Here is a 13,435-nt window from a genome sequence, read left to right on the forward strand (position 1 = left end):
CACGCAGCAACGAAGACCCAACACAGCCAAAAATAAATAAGGTTAAATAAAAAATGTTATTATCACTACTTGTAGTAATTACAAGGTTTTCTTCACAAAAGTATTTTGACTCACAATCAATTTTTAACCTTGGGACAACTTCTTGTTATCAATATATGTCATGTACCTGAACATATGGCTCAAGAGCCACTATCAGCCACCCCACTGCAAGAGATGTAAACTAATTCAAATTTAACCTGAAGAGAATTCAGAACCTGCCATTAAAACTCATATTGTGTATTTTGAAGAAAAACAAGTCACTTTTAACTATATGCTTTGGGGAATTATTGGTAGACTTGCTTATTCATATATTTTTAAAGATTACCTTTTCTCCCCTGCATACCCAAGTCTCTGTTTCACTCCTTTGCATTCAATCCCACGGGTTTTTTCTTTCTAAAAATCTAGGAATCTTTACAGAAATATTGTGTTTCCCCTTAAATTAACAAGATTAGGAGGCATTGAAGCTAAGTGACCCTAAATTCTATGGCACCCTCAGGTATTAGACATGCAAAAACTGTAAGAGGCACCAAAATTCACTAGGGAAGAGAAAAAAATACTTTGAAGTTTTTTTGACTATTTTTAAAATTGTGTTTAAGAATAATACCTTGCAAGCCAATTTTAACATTATCCAGAACATAGCATCTAAATACTATGATAGTTTCTTTCCCCACATCCTTGTAAGCCAATTGTAACATTATCCAGAACATAGCATCTAAATACTATGAGCGAAGTTTTTTCCCCCGCATCTTCAGAAATCAGTACAACTTTATAATCCCTTATCTGAAACCTTATTTGGCCTGATAGGTTTCAGAATTCAGAACATTTATCAGAAAAGTGTGTCTGCCACATATTATGTAACATCACTAGAAAGCACAGAAGATGCACTGCAACCAAACTCATTCCTATTTTTGTAGCAAACTTACAAATACTCATTTGTATCCTCAGTTTCCTTCTGGTCAGATTTTACAGAGTTAGGAAAAGATTGGGACCTGGGACGGACATGTTAATTTGAAATCCAGTTATTTATATTTGATATCCATTTCACAATCACTGTAAACTATTGGCCTTTTCTTTCACAAAAATGAAAATGTATTTAAAATGAAAACTGAAGCAGTGTATTTCCAGGAGTAAATGTAAAATAGACTTGCTTGTGAAACTATGTTAATTGTATTACGATCTTTCTCTAGCACTTGCCTAATTCCCTCGGGTTAAAAACTTCATTTCTTGGTGCGACAGTAGAAGGTATCAGGTCAGCCTGAAGCTTGCAGTATGAGTCCCTGCGCGCTTCAAGGGCCTTGGGCAGCAGGAAGACCTGTGGGAGGGTAGGGAAGCTCCGATAGCCCAGTGCTGCAGGATGTCTAGCTGGGCAAATTTCAGCCCCAGTGGATGAAGCAAAAGAGAGACCAAGTGGGGATTTATGTGGTTACTGTTCTCTTGGTAGGACACGGAGGGAACGACAGTATTCCTCCTTAAGGCACTGGTATAAATTCTTACTTGGGAGTTACAAAAATGACAAGGAATTCTTCACTTTGGGAAGAGCGGCTGCTAAGTAGGAGCTGGGGCTCGAAGAGGAACAGCGCAGCGAGTCTTGCACAGCTTGCGTGAAAATGGGCCATTTGTTTTTATACCGGTTCCAGAGAGGCACCTGAGCGGAGTGCAGCCGGCCCTCAGCTCCAGCCACGTCCCGAGTGAGGCGCTGTGGTCCAACACCTGCAAGCAGTAAACCGCTGCCACGCTGGGTTCGGACTGTGGCCCTTACGGCCTGCCCGCCAGGCCTGTAAGTGGCGGGCAGCGGACCAGGAAAGCCCGAAAAAGGCGTGGCCAAGTCGCGAGAAAGCGCAGGCCCAGCCGGCCCTCAGTCCCTTCAAGGACGGGGCGGGACCCTCAGGGCATCCCAACAAATCCCCGTTTCCCGTTAACCGCGGGGCGGGACCCTCGCGGCTTTCCGTCCAATTCTCGCGCCTCTGGGCGTGAGGGAAGCAGGCGGGTGCTGCTGGGGGCTGCAGCGGAGTTGGTGAAGCGCAGAGCGGGGTGGGGACTACTTGGCTGGCAGAGTTTGCGCTCCCTCCCTCTCTACCCTAACATTTTGGGGGTGGGGAGAAGTTAAGGACAGAGTTAAATGGTGTAGAGCGGCAGAGGTGACAGGACTCGGCGGAGGTAACTTCGTGCTTGTCTCTGGCCCGGGTCTGAGAAGTACTCCTGAAGTTGGGCCGCTGGGCTGGTCCGTGGTGGTGCTTCGTTAGATTGCTGTCACCTGGTGGCTTTTAGAGTGTGTGCGGAGCTGCCTTTGCTTTGGTGGGGAGCGTCTCCGAGCTCTCGTCGCCCTCTCCTCCTGTCTCTAGTGCCAGGCTTTGAACTTGGCAGCCCTGCGATAAATCGCCAGCACCAGGTACCTGGGCACCGGGAGGTACATGGTAATCTTGGGCTTATCTAATGGAAGGAGTGCGGTTGTCCTAGTAATTCACCTAGTTAATCCGTGTAGTAATTTTTATCTAGCTTTCTGGCAGATGGACTTTTTGTGTGTGTTTGCTGTGAATTCCGAAGGGATGAGACTTGGCGCCTCCCAAGCCTTCAGTTCGGAGAAGGCAATGGCACCCCACTCCAGTACTTTTGCCTAGAAAATCCCATGGACGGAGGAGCCTGGTAGGCTGCAGTCCATGGGGTCGCTAAGAGTCGGACACGACTGAGCGACTTCACTTTCACTTTTCACTTTCATGCATTGGAGAAGGAAATGGCAACCCACTCCAGTGTTCTTGCCTGGAGAATCCCAGGGACGGGAAGCCTGGTGGGCTGACGTCTCTGTGGTCTCACAGAGTCGGACACGACTGAAGCGACTTAGCAGCAGCAGCAGCAGCAACCCTTCAGTTGTATGTCTTCCACCCTCTTTTACTAGTTTTTGGTAATTTTTTACTCCTGGAATTGTTAAGCTTGTTTTCGTCCTGCCCACAGTTCACCGGCTCAGTTCATACCCCTGTGGTTCCTGAACAGAATTGTTACAACAAGCACTTGGCAGTCCTAAACAACTCGTCTTGGTTTACCGGTATGTGGTTCCTTTTACTTCTTTTTCCTGATTCTGTTTTGTACTCAGTTTCCATCTTACTGCTCCCAGGTGGCCCACTGTAATTAAGTCCGGCATCATCACTTTCCTAAAGCATTTATTTATAGGTTCTTTTGGAATTGTATTATTCAGTCTTTGTGATTGAGAGTTCAAAACAATCCTCCATGAAAGAATCTGATAATTCACATTTTTCCTGTGTACCTCTGGCTGAGTTAAGACCATAGTGAGTATGGAATTGATCGTCGTGGTCTCAGATGCCTAGAGTCTAAGTGGCACGGATGTATACAGAGAATAGCGTGTTTTTCTACACAGGTGTATTAGTTTCCTATTGCTACATAACAATTTATCACAAACCTAACAGTTAAAAAAGAAATTTATTAACCTGCATCTCTATAGATGCAAAGTTTGGGTAGGTTTAGCTGGGTTCACTGCTTAGTGTCTCACAAAGCTGAAATGAATTTGTTGGTCCGGCCTTTCTGAGGGAGAATCCATCTTCAGATTCATTGAGGTTGTTGGTAGAATTAATTTCCATGCAGTTATTAATTTCCATGCAGAATTAATTTCCCATCAGGACCGAGGTTCTCATTTCTTTACTGGCTGTCACCTGGGGCCTCTCTCAGTTCCACGGGAGCAAGTGCATTTTCAAAGCCAGACAGCACCTTTAACCCTTCCACCTCTTGGAGAAAGCTTTCTGCTCCTAAGAGCTCAAGTGATTAGATTAGGCCCACCTGGATAATCCCTCTTCTTTAAGGTCAATTTTGCAATAACACCATCACAGTCCAAGAAGTGATAATCTCATATTCACAGGTTCTGGGTATTAGAGGGGGCAGAATCAAGAGGGCCACTTACAGAAATCCTGCTTAACATGATGTGATTGTCTCAAAACTAGATTATTTTTATAATTCAGTTTCAAAGGTATTAAGGAAAAAATTAACCCTAACAATGATTATTTGAGTATCCTCTCTACAGATAAAGAAATTCAGATAAAGTTATTTGTCTCAGGGCATGTGAGTAGAAAATGATGAGTTGGCATTTGGACCCAGATCTGCATTTCTTTTAGTCCTAAAGCCATGTTTATGGATGGTCACAGTGAAGTGCAGTTAGTCATTTAGATAGGAAAAAGCTGAGGAATTGGGATATTTGTTGTATCTCAGTTTTGGATTATCTCTTTATATTAGTGGTGTAGGCTAAGCTCTTCTTCCTTAACAAAGAAAGCCAAACTACAGTGGCATAAGTAAAAGGGTTTTTTTTTTTTTGGTGGTGGTGGTGGTTTTTGTTTGTTTTTCTTATACATCTAGAGGAAGGAGTCCAGGTCTAGTAGGAAGATGCTAACAGCCTCAATACCTGTCTCCTATAAATGGGTCCAAAGTGCTAGTCCAGTTGGCACTTTCCTGCTTGGCAGTGAGAAGAGAAAGCAGAGAACACCTGTAGTTCCTTACAGGGGCATAAGCTGGAGGCAGCATACACATCTAAAAGCCATACTGAGCTCCAAGGGAGAGTAGGAGAGATACAGCTGTGTGGCCTGCTACCCAGCTGAGACTCAGGATTCTGTTAAGAAAGGGTGAGAATTATATTGGCTTAGAGCAGTCTCTGCCACACCATTGTTTTTTTTTTTGTTTGTTTGTTTTTTGTTTTTTTTTTTTTAAGTAATGTTTTATTCTGTAACTTTCTGTGAGTGGAATATACTATTTGACTTTGCTATTAGTTTTAACAAGTAGTATTTGAAAGGCCAGGAAATTCTTAATATTACTGTTCCTTGATTTCTCAGCTGCTATTTTAATATATTGGAGAAGGAAATGGCACCCCACTCCAGTACTCTTGCCTGGAAAATCCCACGGACGGAGGAGCCTGGTAGGTTACAGTCCGTGGGGTCGCAGAGAGTCGGACACGACTGAAGTGACTGAGCACATTTTAATATATAATTTTAAAGGCTTCTTTGAGGAATTTCTTTTTCTATTCACATTTTGTGTTACTTTGATTTCTCTGAAAATTAATACATCTGGAAAATGTTCAAGATTGCTTCATGATACTCGATCATTCTGTGTAGGCCTCACTGCACAATTAGGTTACAGCAGCTTGTTGTATGACTTATGCATTCTGTTGATTTATGCATTCTGTAATATTTTGTAAGTTTATGATTTAATGACTCTTCCATACCTTCATATTTTCCTCTTGAAATTTCTTTCTCTCAGTCCATTATCCTTTTCTATACATCTGCATTCTACGTACCCATTTAGACTGACTGTAAGTCCCCTCTCCCACTATCAGGTATGGGAGGAAGATTATGGTCAAACAGATCTGTATTTGAGTTGTTGGTTTGATCTTAGGCAATTTACTAAATCTCTAAGATTTGACTTCTTATGTAAATGGCAGTGAATGCCGTTTTTCATAGAATGAAGATGAAGGAGATGATACATTTTCTATCACACTTACTGCAATACTTGGCTCAAAAAAATATAGTGATCTTGAGGATCACTCCTTGATCTCTAGCAATTTGAGACTGTTTTTTTTTTTTTTTTAATTGATTTTCTCTCTCAGGCAAATCTGTGAATTCCTAAGGACTAGAACCAAGTCCTAGATATACTGTGATCCCTAAATATTGACGTAGTGGATTGAAACTAGTATAATATTTATGGGAGTTAATTATGAGGGCTTTTTTCTATAGTGTGCCTATTGTGACTGCATCATGGAAAATCAACTGGCTAAATCAACTGAAGAAAGGACATTTCAGTACCAAGATTCCCTTCCATCGCTGCCTGTTCCTTCACTTGAAGAATCATTAAAAAAATACCTTGAATCGGGTATGTTTGTGATCTTTTAATGTATGTTAATATTGCTAGCAGCTTAACTGTGAAATTGTCAGAAGTTGATGAGGGTCTAATTGTTTTGTCCTCTAAGTGAAAAGTGAAAGTGAAGTCGCTCAGTCATGTCCGACTCTTTGTGACCCCATGGACTGTAGTCTATCACACTCCTCCGTCCATGGGATTTTCCAGGCAAGGGTACTGGAGTGGGTTGCCATTTCCTTCTCCAGAGGATCTTCCCGACCCAGGGATTGAACCCAGGTCTCCCACATTGTAGGCAGACGCTTTAACCTCTGAGCCACCAGGGAAGTCTTTGTCCTCTAGGCTCATGATAATTAAAAGTATCCTTAAAATGTCCAAAACATTTCTGTCTTTCTCTCATGTTAATTTTTCCATAGTTAAAAAGCCAGGTAGTACTATTAGGTTTACAATAACAAGTAGTCCTCTGCCTTGTTTCCTGCACTGCATTTTCAAATATCTACTTCTTGTGTTGTTTATCTCCAGATTTAAACTAACAAGCATATACAACTCCTTCTTAGATTTTTTTAGTTGTAGGTATTATATGTTAGTTCCTAAAAAGATCAAGATTTAGTTCTCCTACACCCCTCTAACCTCCAGCTTCATTTCTCAACATTTATGCAATCTAACATATCACATTTTCCCTCTAATTTTCTCACTGTTGCCCCAAATCACCATCTGCAATTAAATTAGTGTTCACCTGATTTAAATCTGGATTTACCCGAAGTAGGACTTCCCTGGTGGCTCAGACGGTAAAACATCTTGCTTACAATGCAGGAGACCTGGGTTCCATCTCTGGGTCGGGAAGATCCTCTGGAGAAGGAAATGGCAACCCACTCCAGTACTCTTGCCTAGAAAATAACATGGACGGAGGAGCATGGTGGGCTACAGTCCATGGGGTCGCAAAGAGTCGGACATGACTGAGTGACTTCACTTTCACTTTCACTTTCCCCAAAATAATTTACCAGACCATTGAGGGTTTGGGGATATGCAGTTATTCACAAGTGAACCATTCAGTGGACAGTACTGGAATTACCTTTCGGCTGCATTTTTTGGTTTTTCCTCATTTTTCATTTGCTTGCTTTGCTTTGTATCTACAACTCACTCACCCCAGATATCTCACTACACCTAAAATCCCTGAATCCAGTTAAATACACAAGATAGTCACTCAGTTTCATTTCTTCTTGGAGACATCCCTCCTGGAGCCCCCTACCTTCTTGTTGGAATTAGTGTTTACTTTTCTCAAGATGGCTGGAGGTTCTGTAGCCATCATTCTGGTGGTTCTCTTCACCTCTCTCTCCTGTGTTGGATTCCCTGGTTCCTGGGTTCGGTTTCCTCGTTTCGTTTGCTTATTTTGAAGTGCATCTTTAGAGGCTACTTGAGAAAGGGTGTCTGGGAGGAAAAGAATGTTTTTATGCTACTCATGCTTGATTGTTTGGCTGAGTATAGAATTTGGGGTTGGAAATGACATGACTTTCCTTAAGTTTTGAAGGGACTGTCTGTTTCTCTTGAGAAACCTGATGCTGTTCTGGTGTTTGACCCTTTATATGTGACCCATTGTTTTTCACTCCCTAGCTGTGTTTGGAAACCATTTCTTTATCTCTGTTCTGAATATCTCAGTGATGTACCATGATGTATAGGTATTTTCATTATTTCGTTGAACATTCAGTGGGTCCTTTCTGTTTAAAAAGTTATGTTCTTCAGTTCTAGGAAGTTATTCTTTTTTTTTAATTAGAGGAAAATTGCTTTATAATGTTTTCGTTTCTGCCATACAACAAAGCAAATCAGTCATAATTATATGTGTATCCCATCCTTCTTGAGCCTCCCTCCCCCTGCACAATCCACCCAGAAATTTTTAAAGTATCACTTGTTTTGTAGTTTTCTCCTCTCTTTTTTTCACTCTCTTTCTGAGAGCAGCTCCTATTACTTGGATCTCGTTCTTCTGGGCAAAGCTTTTAATTAAAAAGTTATTTTCCTTTCATTTTATTAGTGAAAGTGTTAGTCACTCAGTCATATACGACTCTTTGCAACTCCATTGCCTGCAGCCCACCAGGTTTCTCTGTCCATGAGGTTCTCCAGGCAAGAATACTGGAGTGGGTTGCCATTCCTTTCTCCAGCAGATCTTCCTGACCCAGGGATTAAACCCAGGTCTCCTGCATTGCAGGCAGATTCTTTACCTTCTGAGCCACTTGTCCCTTTTTGGTCCACTTAATATTTGGTATCATCAGTCCTTTTTTGGTCTGACTCCTACATGAAGGGGTTTCCTCTAATATGTGGCAATCCTTTGTCATTCACATTTGAGTCAGATCCTGAGAAGCTTATGCGGAGCTCTGAGTGTGTGAGTAGACCTTGGTGACCTGTGGGCCTTATAATGAGCCATAGAGGGTAATAGGGCAGAGGTCTAGAAGTTCTATTAGGACATATCCAAATGCCCACTCCAGCACTCTTGCCTGGAGAATCCCAGGGACGGGGATGCCTGGTGGGCTGCAGTCCATGGGATCGCTAGAGTCGGACACAACTAAGCGACTTCACTTTCCCTTTTCACTTTCATGCATTGGAGAAGGAAATGGCAATCCACTCCAGTGTTCTTGCCTGGAGAACCCAGGGACGGGGGAGCCTGGTGGGCTGCCGTCTATGGGGTCGCACAGAGTCGGACACGACTGAAGCGACTTAGCAGCAGCAGCAGCAAATGCCCAACCTCCTTTCTCTTGGACTGATATTTTCCCCAAAGAAGAATTCTCTCATCTTTTGTTAGGAAGGCAGAAGCCTGATGGCTAGTGTTTGGAGAGCTGAGTGGAGGAAGAGACAGGAGGGATCATTGCTCTAGTGTACACTTTCATTGTTAACCCTCTGTTTAAAATGTGAGCTGGAATCAATGTATTTTGCTAGTTTGGGACAACTTCTCCTAAGGGTAAACCTTCATATTTATAACGCTATTGGGAGGGAGGAAGTTGTCTGGCTTTCTGGAGTGTAGGAGATTCACAAGGACGGCTGTGGGTGGGGTGGTTGTCAGCTGCTTTTACAAGCATTGAAGCAGTTATACTGTTTTCAGCCTCATATTGTCCCTTATCTTTAGAAGTCTGTGTGTCATGAATTCTTGAACCTTCCTAGAGTTCCACTGCAGGACTTGGCTTGCTTGTTGGGTTTGCACCAAGCCCTCCTTACCCTCCCACTTCTTTCTACTCCCTAGGCTGTGGGTACTTCGTCCATTCTGTGGTCAGTCACCATTTCCCCACACGTTTCCTAATTTGTAAAATGTTAACCTCTCTGCTGTCCTCTCTTCTTTCATGTGCTTTGTCCTTATAAACTTACACCTTTTTAGTAATTCTCATTTTAGTGAGTTACTAGAAGTGAAGATACCTTTATGAACTTGGTTGCCTTTGTTTAACTGGAAGACTCTGACTTTTTTTTTCTTTTTTTTCTCACCTACTTTCATCTGGGAATTCTAGTTTCTTTTTTTAAAAAAAACTTTCTGATTATTCACTTGTGCTCTCTGAATGCAGCTATTTAAATTAACTTTAAAATTTTGAGGAGGCAAAAATAAATCAAAAGGAAGATATTAATGTCCCTTGGTTTCTAATTAAGGGATTTCTACTTTCATCTATAGCTTAATTTTCAGAACACTTGGTTTTCATGGACTAGGCACCTTGTATTCTGTGTATGTGTTCGTGAAGAAAGTCGTTATTGGCCACAAGCGATCCTAAACTGCTCTGGGAAGGCTTTACACTTAAATCTACATATACGCTGCATTTACATTCATAATGTTTAAGGCTCTGCTTGAACATTAATGGAAAGAAGCTTTAATTTCTCACAGTAATGGCTAGCGAGATTTCTCACAGTAATGGCTAGGTGATAGTCCTGTGTGTCATTTTAACTATCATTGTCTAGAATGATTTTAAAATAATTTTGGGAGAAATAGTTATCAGACTACATAGTATCCACTCTTTTATTTTTTGACATATTTTGCATTATTGCTTTTCAGCCATTTTCATGTTATAAACTCTAATTTAGTGGACTGCTCTAGTATATACATAAGTGTTTTATGTAACTGAGTCAAGATTTATGTAAGTAATAATAATTGAGGTGAGTTTGTGGTACTTGATGTCTAAATACTTTAATGCGTATTTTTTCCTTTTACAGTAAAGCCATTTGCAAATGAGGAAGAATATAAGAATACTGAAGCAATTGTCCAGAAATTTCAAAATGGCATTGGAGAAAAATTGCAGCAGAAATTACTTCAAAGAGCAAAAGGAAGAAGAAACTGGGTATTTATGTTATTGTATTTATTAGAATATTGATACTTAATGAAAAGTAAATGTGTATCTAGCTTTCATTTTAAAATTATTACTGTAGAATATACTGTAGAATACTATTACTGTAGAAATATACTATAGAATCCTTTATCACGGAGAAGGCAATGGCACCCCACTCCAGCACTCTTGCCTGGAAAATCCCATGGATGGAGGAGCCTGGTGGGCTGCAGTCCATGGGGTCGCTAGGAGTTGGACACAACTGAGCGACTTCACCTTCACTTTTCACTTTCATGCATTGGAAAAGGAAATGGCAACCCACTCCAGTGTTCTTGCCTGGAGAATCCCAGGGACGGGGGAGCCTGGTGGTCTGCCGTCTCTGGGGTCGCACAGAGTCGGACAGGACTGAATAGACTTAGCAGCAGCAGCAGCAGCAGCAGCATCTTTTATCATCCAAAAGAATGAATGAATTGTTTAACTCTGGGGAGTTTTAAGTATTGTGTGTGGGTTCCTCTTATTATGTAGGGGAACTTGGTAAAATGCAGAATTCCTGGGACCAGTGATTCTGATTCAGTATCTCTGGAAAGGGTGCCCAGATATCCTTATTTAACTACTCTATGCAGTTCTGATGCAGGTCATCTTTAGACCATGTTTGAGAAAAACATTTTGTCCAGATAATCATAGCCTAAAAATAAAGCCCCAAATACTAAAATAGATATCACATTTACAGTGTGCAAATATTTATACAGTGCACAGGAGAAAAGGGCCATTAGAAAACTGGAGTGAAGAATGGTTATGGGTATTCTGTGTTTCAGCTGGGTAGATTGAGGAAACATTGGTATAAAGATCTCAGTAATTTTTCACAAGGAATCTTCTTTGATTTTTCATCTTAACTACTCCTGTAGGATGAGTTTTCGTAATTTAAGATACTGCCTTAGTCTAGAAATAATGTTTGTAACTATCATTTAGTTTCAGAAATAAAAAGCAAGCTGATCTTTTTATTGTCCTTTAGATACCTATAATGGAATAATACAAGTTTATATGTCTAGATTCCTTTTTTCTCAATTTTGAGCCTTCAGTGACTTTAAATTAGGGTAAAGGTTAAAAAGTCATTGTTCTGCCTGTATCCTTTTCACTTATATTTTTCCGAATGACTGACTATAGTTTGTAACATCAAATTCTTCAGAAAGAGCTCCAGGTAATTTGATGAGACCCACTTACTTACACATGAGATTCAGTTGCAGTTGTGAACAGGTACTCTGAGAAAACACACCTAGAGTGCTTTGTTGGATATTGGTAGTTTTAATATGCTCTGTCTGAAGGTGTTTCTTTCAGTGCTTTCTTGTTTCATGTTTTTGATAATGTAGTTAAACTTGACTAGTACTTAATTCAGATCCCATAATTCCAAAAGAAAGAAATGATCAAAATAGCATTTTTACTATTTGTAATGATTTAAAATCAAACATGTTTTTAAGTATTGAAAAGTAATTAAAGAAAAAAGAATAGAGCTTTTTTTCCTTCTCAGCAGTTACACCTTCAGGTATTAATACTATCAATAGCATTAGGCTGATGTTCTTAATTTCTTTTAGCTGGAAGAGTGGTGGCTGAATGTTGCCTACCTGGATGTTCGTATACCATCACAACTGAATGTCAACTTTGGGGGTCCTGCAAGCCATATTGAACACTACTGGCCTCCAAAGGAAGGCACACAGTTGGAAAGAGGAAGTATAAGTCTTTGGCATAACTTGAACTACTGGCAGCTATTAAGAAAGTAAGGATAGTTTTGTCAATTCAGTTACATATTTACCCAAAGTCTCTGGTGGCAAAATGTTGAGAAGCTTAATTTACTCATCTGGGGATGAATACTATAGGTGTGACTGGTTTAAAAGTTTTGTAATGATTTCTTGGCCAATATACTTTTGTTTGTTTGTTTTAATAGAGAAAAGTTAGCTGTTGAAAAAGTTGGAAATACTCCTCTAGATATGAATCAATTCCGAATGCTGTTTTCCACCTGCAAGATTCCAGGAATTACTAGAGATTCAATTATTAATTATTTTAGGACTGGTAAGTAGAAAACATTTGTACTTTTCCTGGTAAAAGCATTGGGGTTTGGATAGTTTTTTTTTTTTTTTTAAGATTTATTGTATTTATGGCTGTCCTGGGTCTCTGTTGCTGCGTGTGGCTTTCTCTAGTTGTGGCGAGGGGGGGCTTCAGTAGTCTCAGCATATGGGTGTAGTTGTTCCTCAGCGTGTGGGATCTTCCCAGACCAGGGATTGAACTCGAGTCCCCAACTTTGGCAGATGGATTCTTTACTGCTGAGTCACCAGGGAAGCCCCAGGATTTGGGTGGTTTTGCTGCAGTTCTTCTGTGATGCTGTGGAATGTACTCTCTTGCTGGCCGTGCCATGTGCCTTACGGGATCGCAGTTCCTTGACTAGGGACAGAACCCAGGCCCACAGCAGTGGAAGTGTCAGGTCCTAAGCACTGAGCTGGCAGGGAAATCCCGTGATGTTATGGAACGCATGATTTCGAAGAATATTTCTTACTGGATTTTGACTAGTTTTATTGGATTTTGATTTGGCCTAGTCATAGAAAGACTAGGCTTTCTATGAACCTTATCTTTTAGCCATAGTGATTTAGCTGGAAATAATTTATGGGAATGGATTTTTTTTTGAAACTGTGACTTACGTGGTTTGATACAAACCTAATGCTTGCATTGTATCATTTGATAGTTCGAAATGGTCGTTTTGGAAAATGGGAAAAGCACACATTCTGTGCAAAGGTAGGGTACCTAAACAGTGCTGAAATGTGTGTTTATGGGTTTAAAGTTAGACTATATGGTATCATGTATTTTTTCTTAAGCAGCAACAGTGGAAGAGGGAGTGAAGGATTTTTGCAAGGGAGAAATTATAATGCTGGGTATGGAACCTACTCTGGTTAAGGAGAAAATTGAAGAAATTACGTGTTGATGGGGATAACAGTGTGCTAGCCACTGCAGCTAAGAGGCTAGTTTCAGTAACGAAGCAATAATTAGGCCTCGTTTGAGGTTTTTGCTGTTTTTTGTTTTTTTGTGTGCATGCTAAGTTGCTTCAGTCATGTCTGACTCTCTGTGATCCCATGGACTGTAGCCTTCCAAGCTCCTCTGTCCGTGGTATTCTCCAGACAAGAATATTGGAGTGGGTTGCCATTCCCTCCTCCAGGGGATCTTCTGACCCAGGTTCCTTACCCCTTAAGTGACCATTTTTTTTTTTTTCCTTAAGTGACAATTAA

At 40.8% G+C, this 13,435-nt stretch overlaps 1 protein-coding gene across 6 annotated transcripts in view; it reads left to right on the forward strand.

Annotated features, from left to right (window-relative positions):
• The first annotated feature begins 2,012 nt into the window (after positions 1-2,012).
• The window catches only part of CROT (carnitine O-octanoyltransferase), a 61,503-nt gene continuing 50,080 nt past the window's right edge, over positions 2,013-13,435 (forward strand). The window contains exons 1-6 of one of the 6 annotated variants that reach the window (XM_086397288.1): positions 2,013-2,446; positions 2,989-3,079; positions 5,763-5,898; positions 10,057-10,181; positions 11,756-11,937; positions 12,106-12,230. In XM_086397288.1, the coding sequence (XP_086253414.1) occupies positions 5,784-5,898; positions 10,057-10,181; positions 11,756-11,937; positions 12,106-12,230 (547 nt within the window). In that variant the 5' untranslated portion in view covers positions 2,013-2,446; positions 2,989-3,079; positions 5,763-5,783. The remainder of the gene's footprint in view (positions 2,447-2,988; positions 3,080-5,762; positions 5,899-10,056; positions 10,182-11,755; positions 11,938-12,105; positions 12,231-13,435) is intronic. The other 5 variants (XM_086397285.1, XM_086397289.1, XM_086397290.1 and 2 more) reach the window with 5 other exon arrangements.

This window comes from Bos grunniens, chromosome 4 (genome assembly GCF_055505025.1).
Source record: "Bos grunniens cultivar Pamir isolate PY7600 chromosome 4, Bosgru_T2T1.0, whole genome shotgun sequence".
Lineage (NCBI taxonomy): Eukaryota > Metazoa > Chordata > Mammalia > Artiodactyla > Bovidae > Bos > Bos grunniens.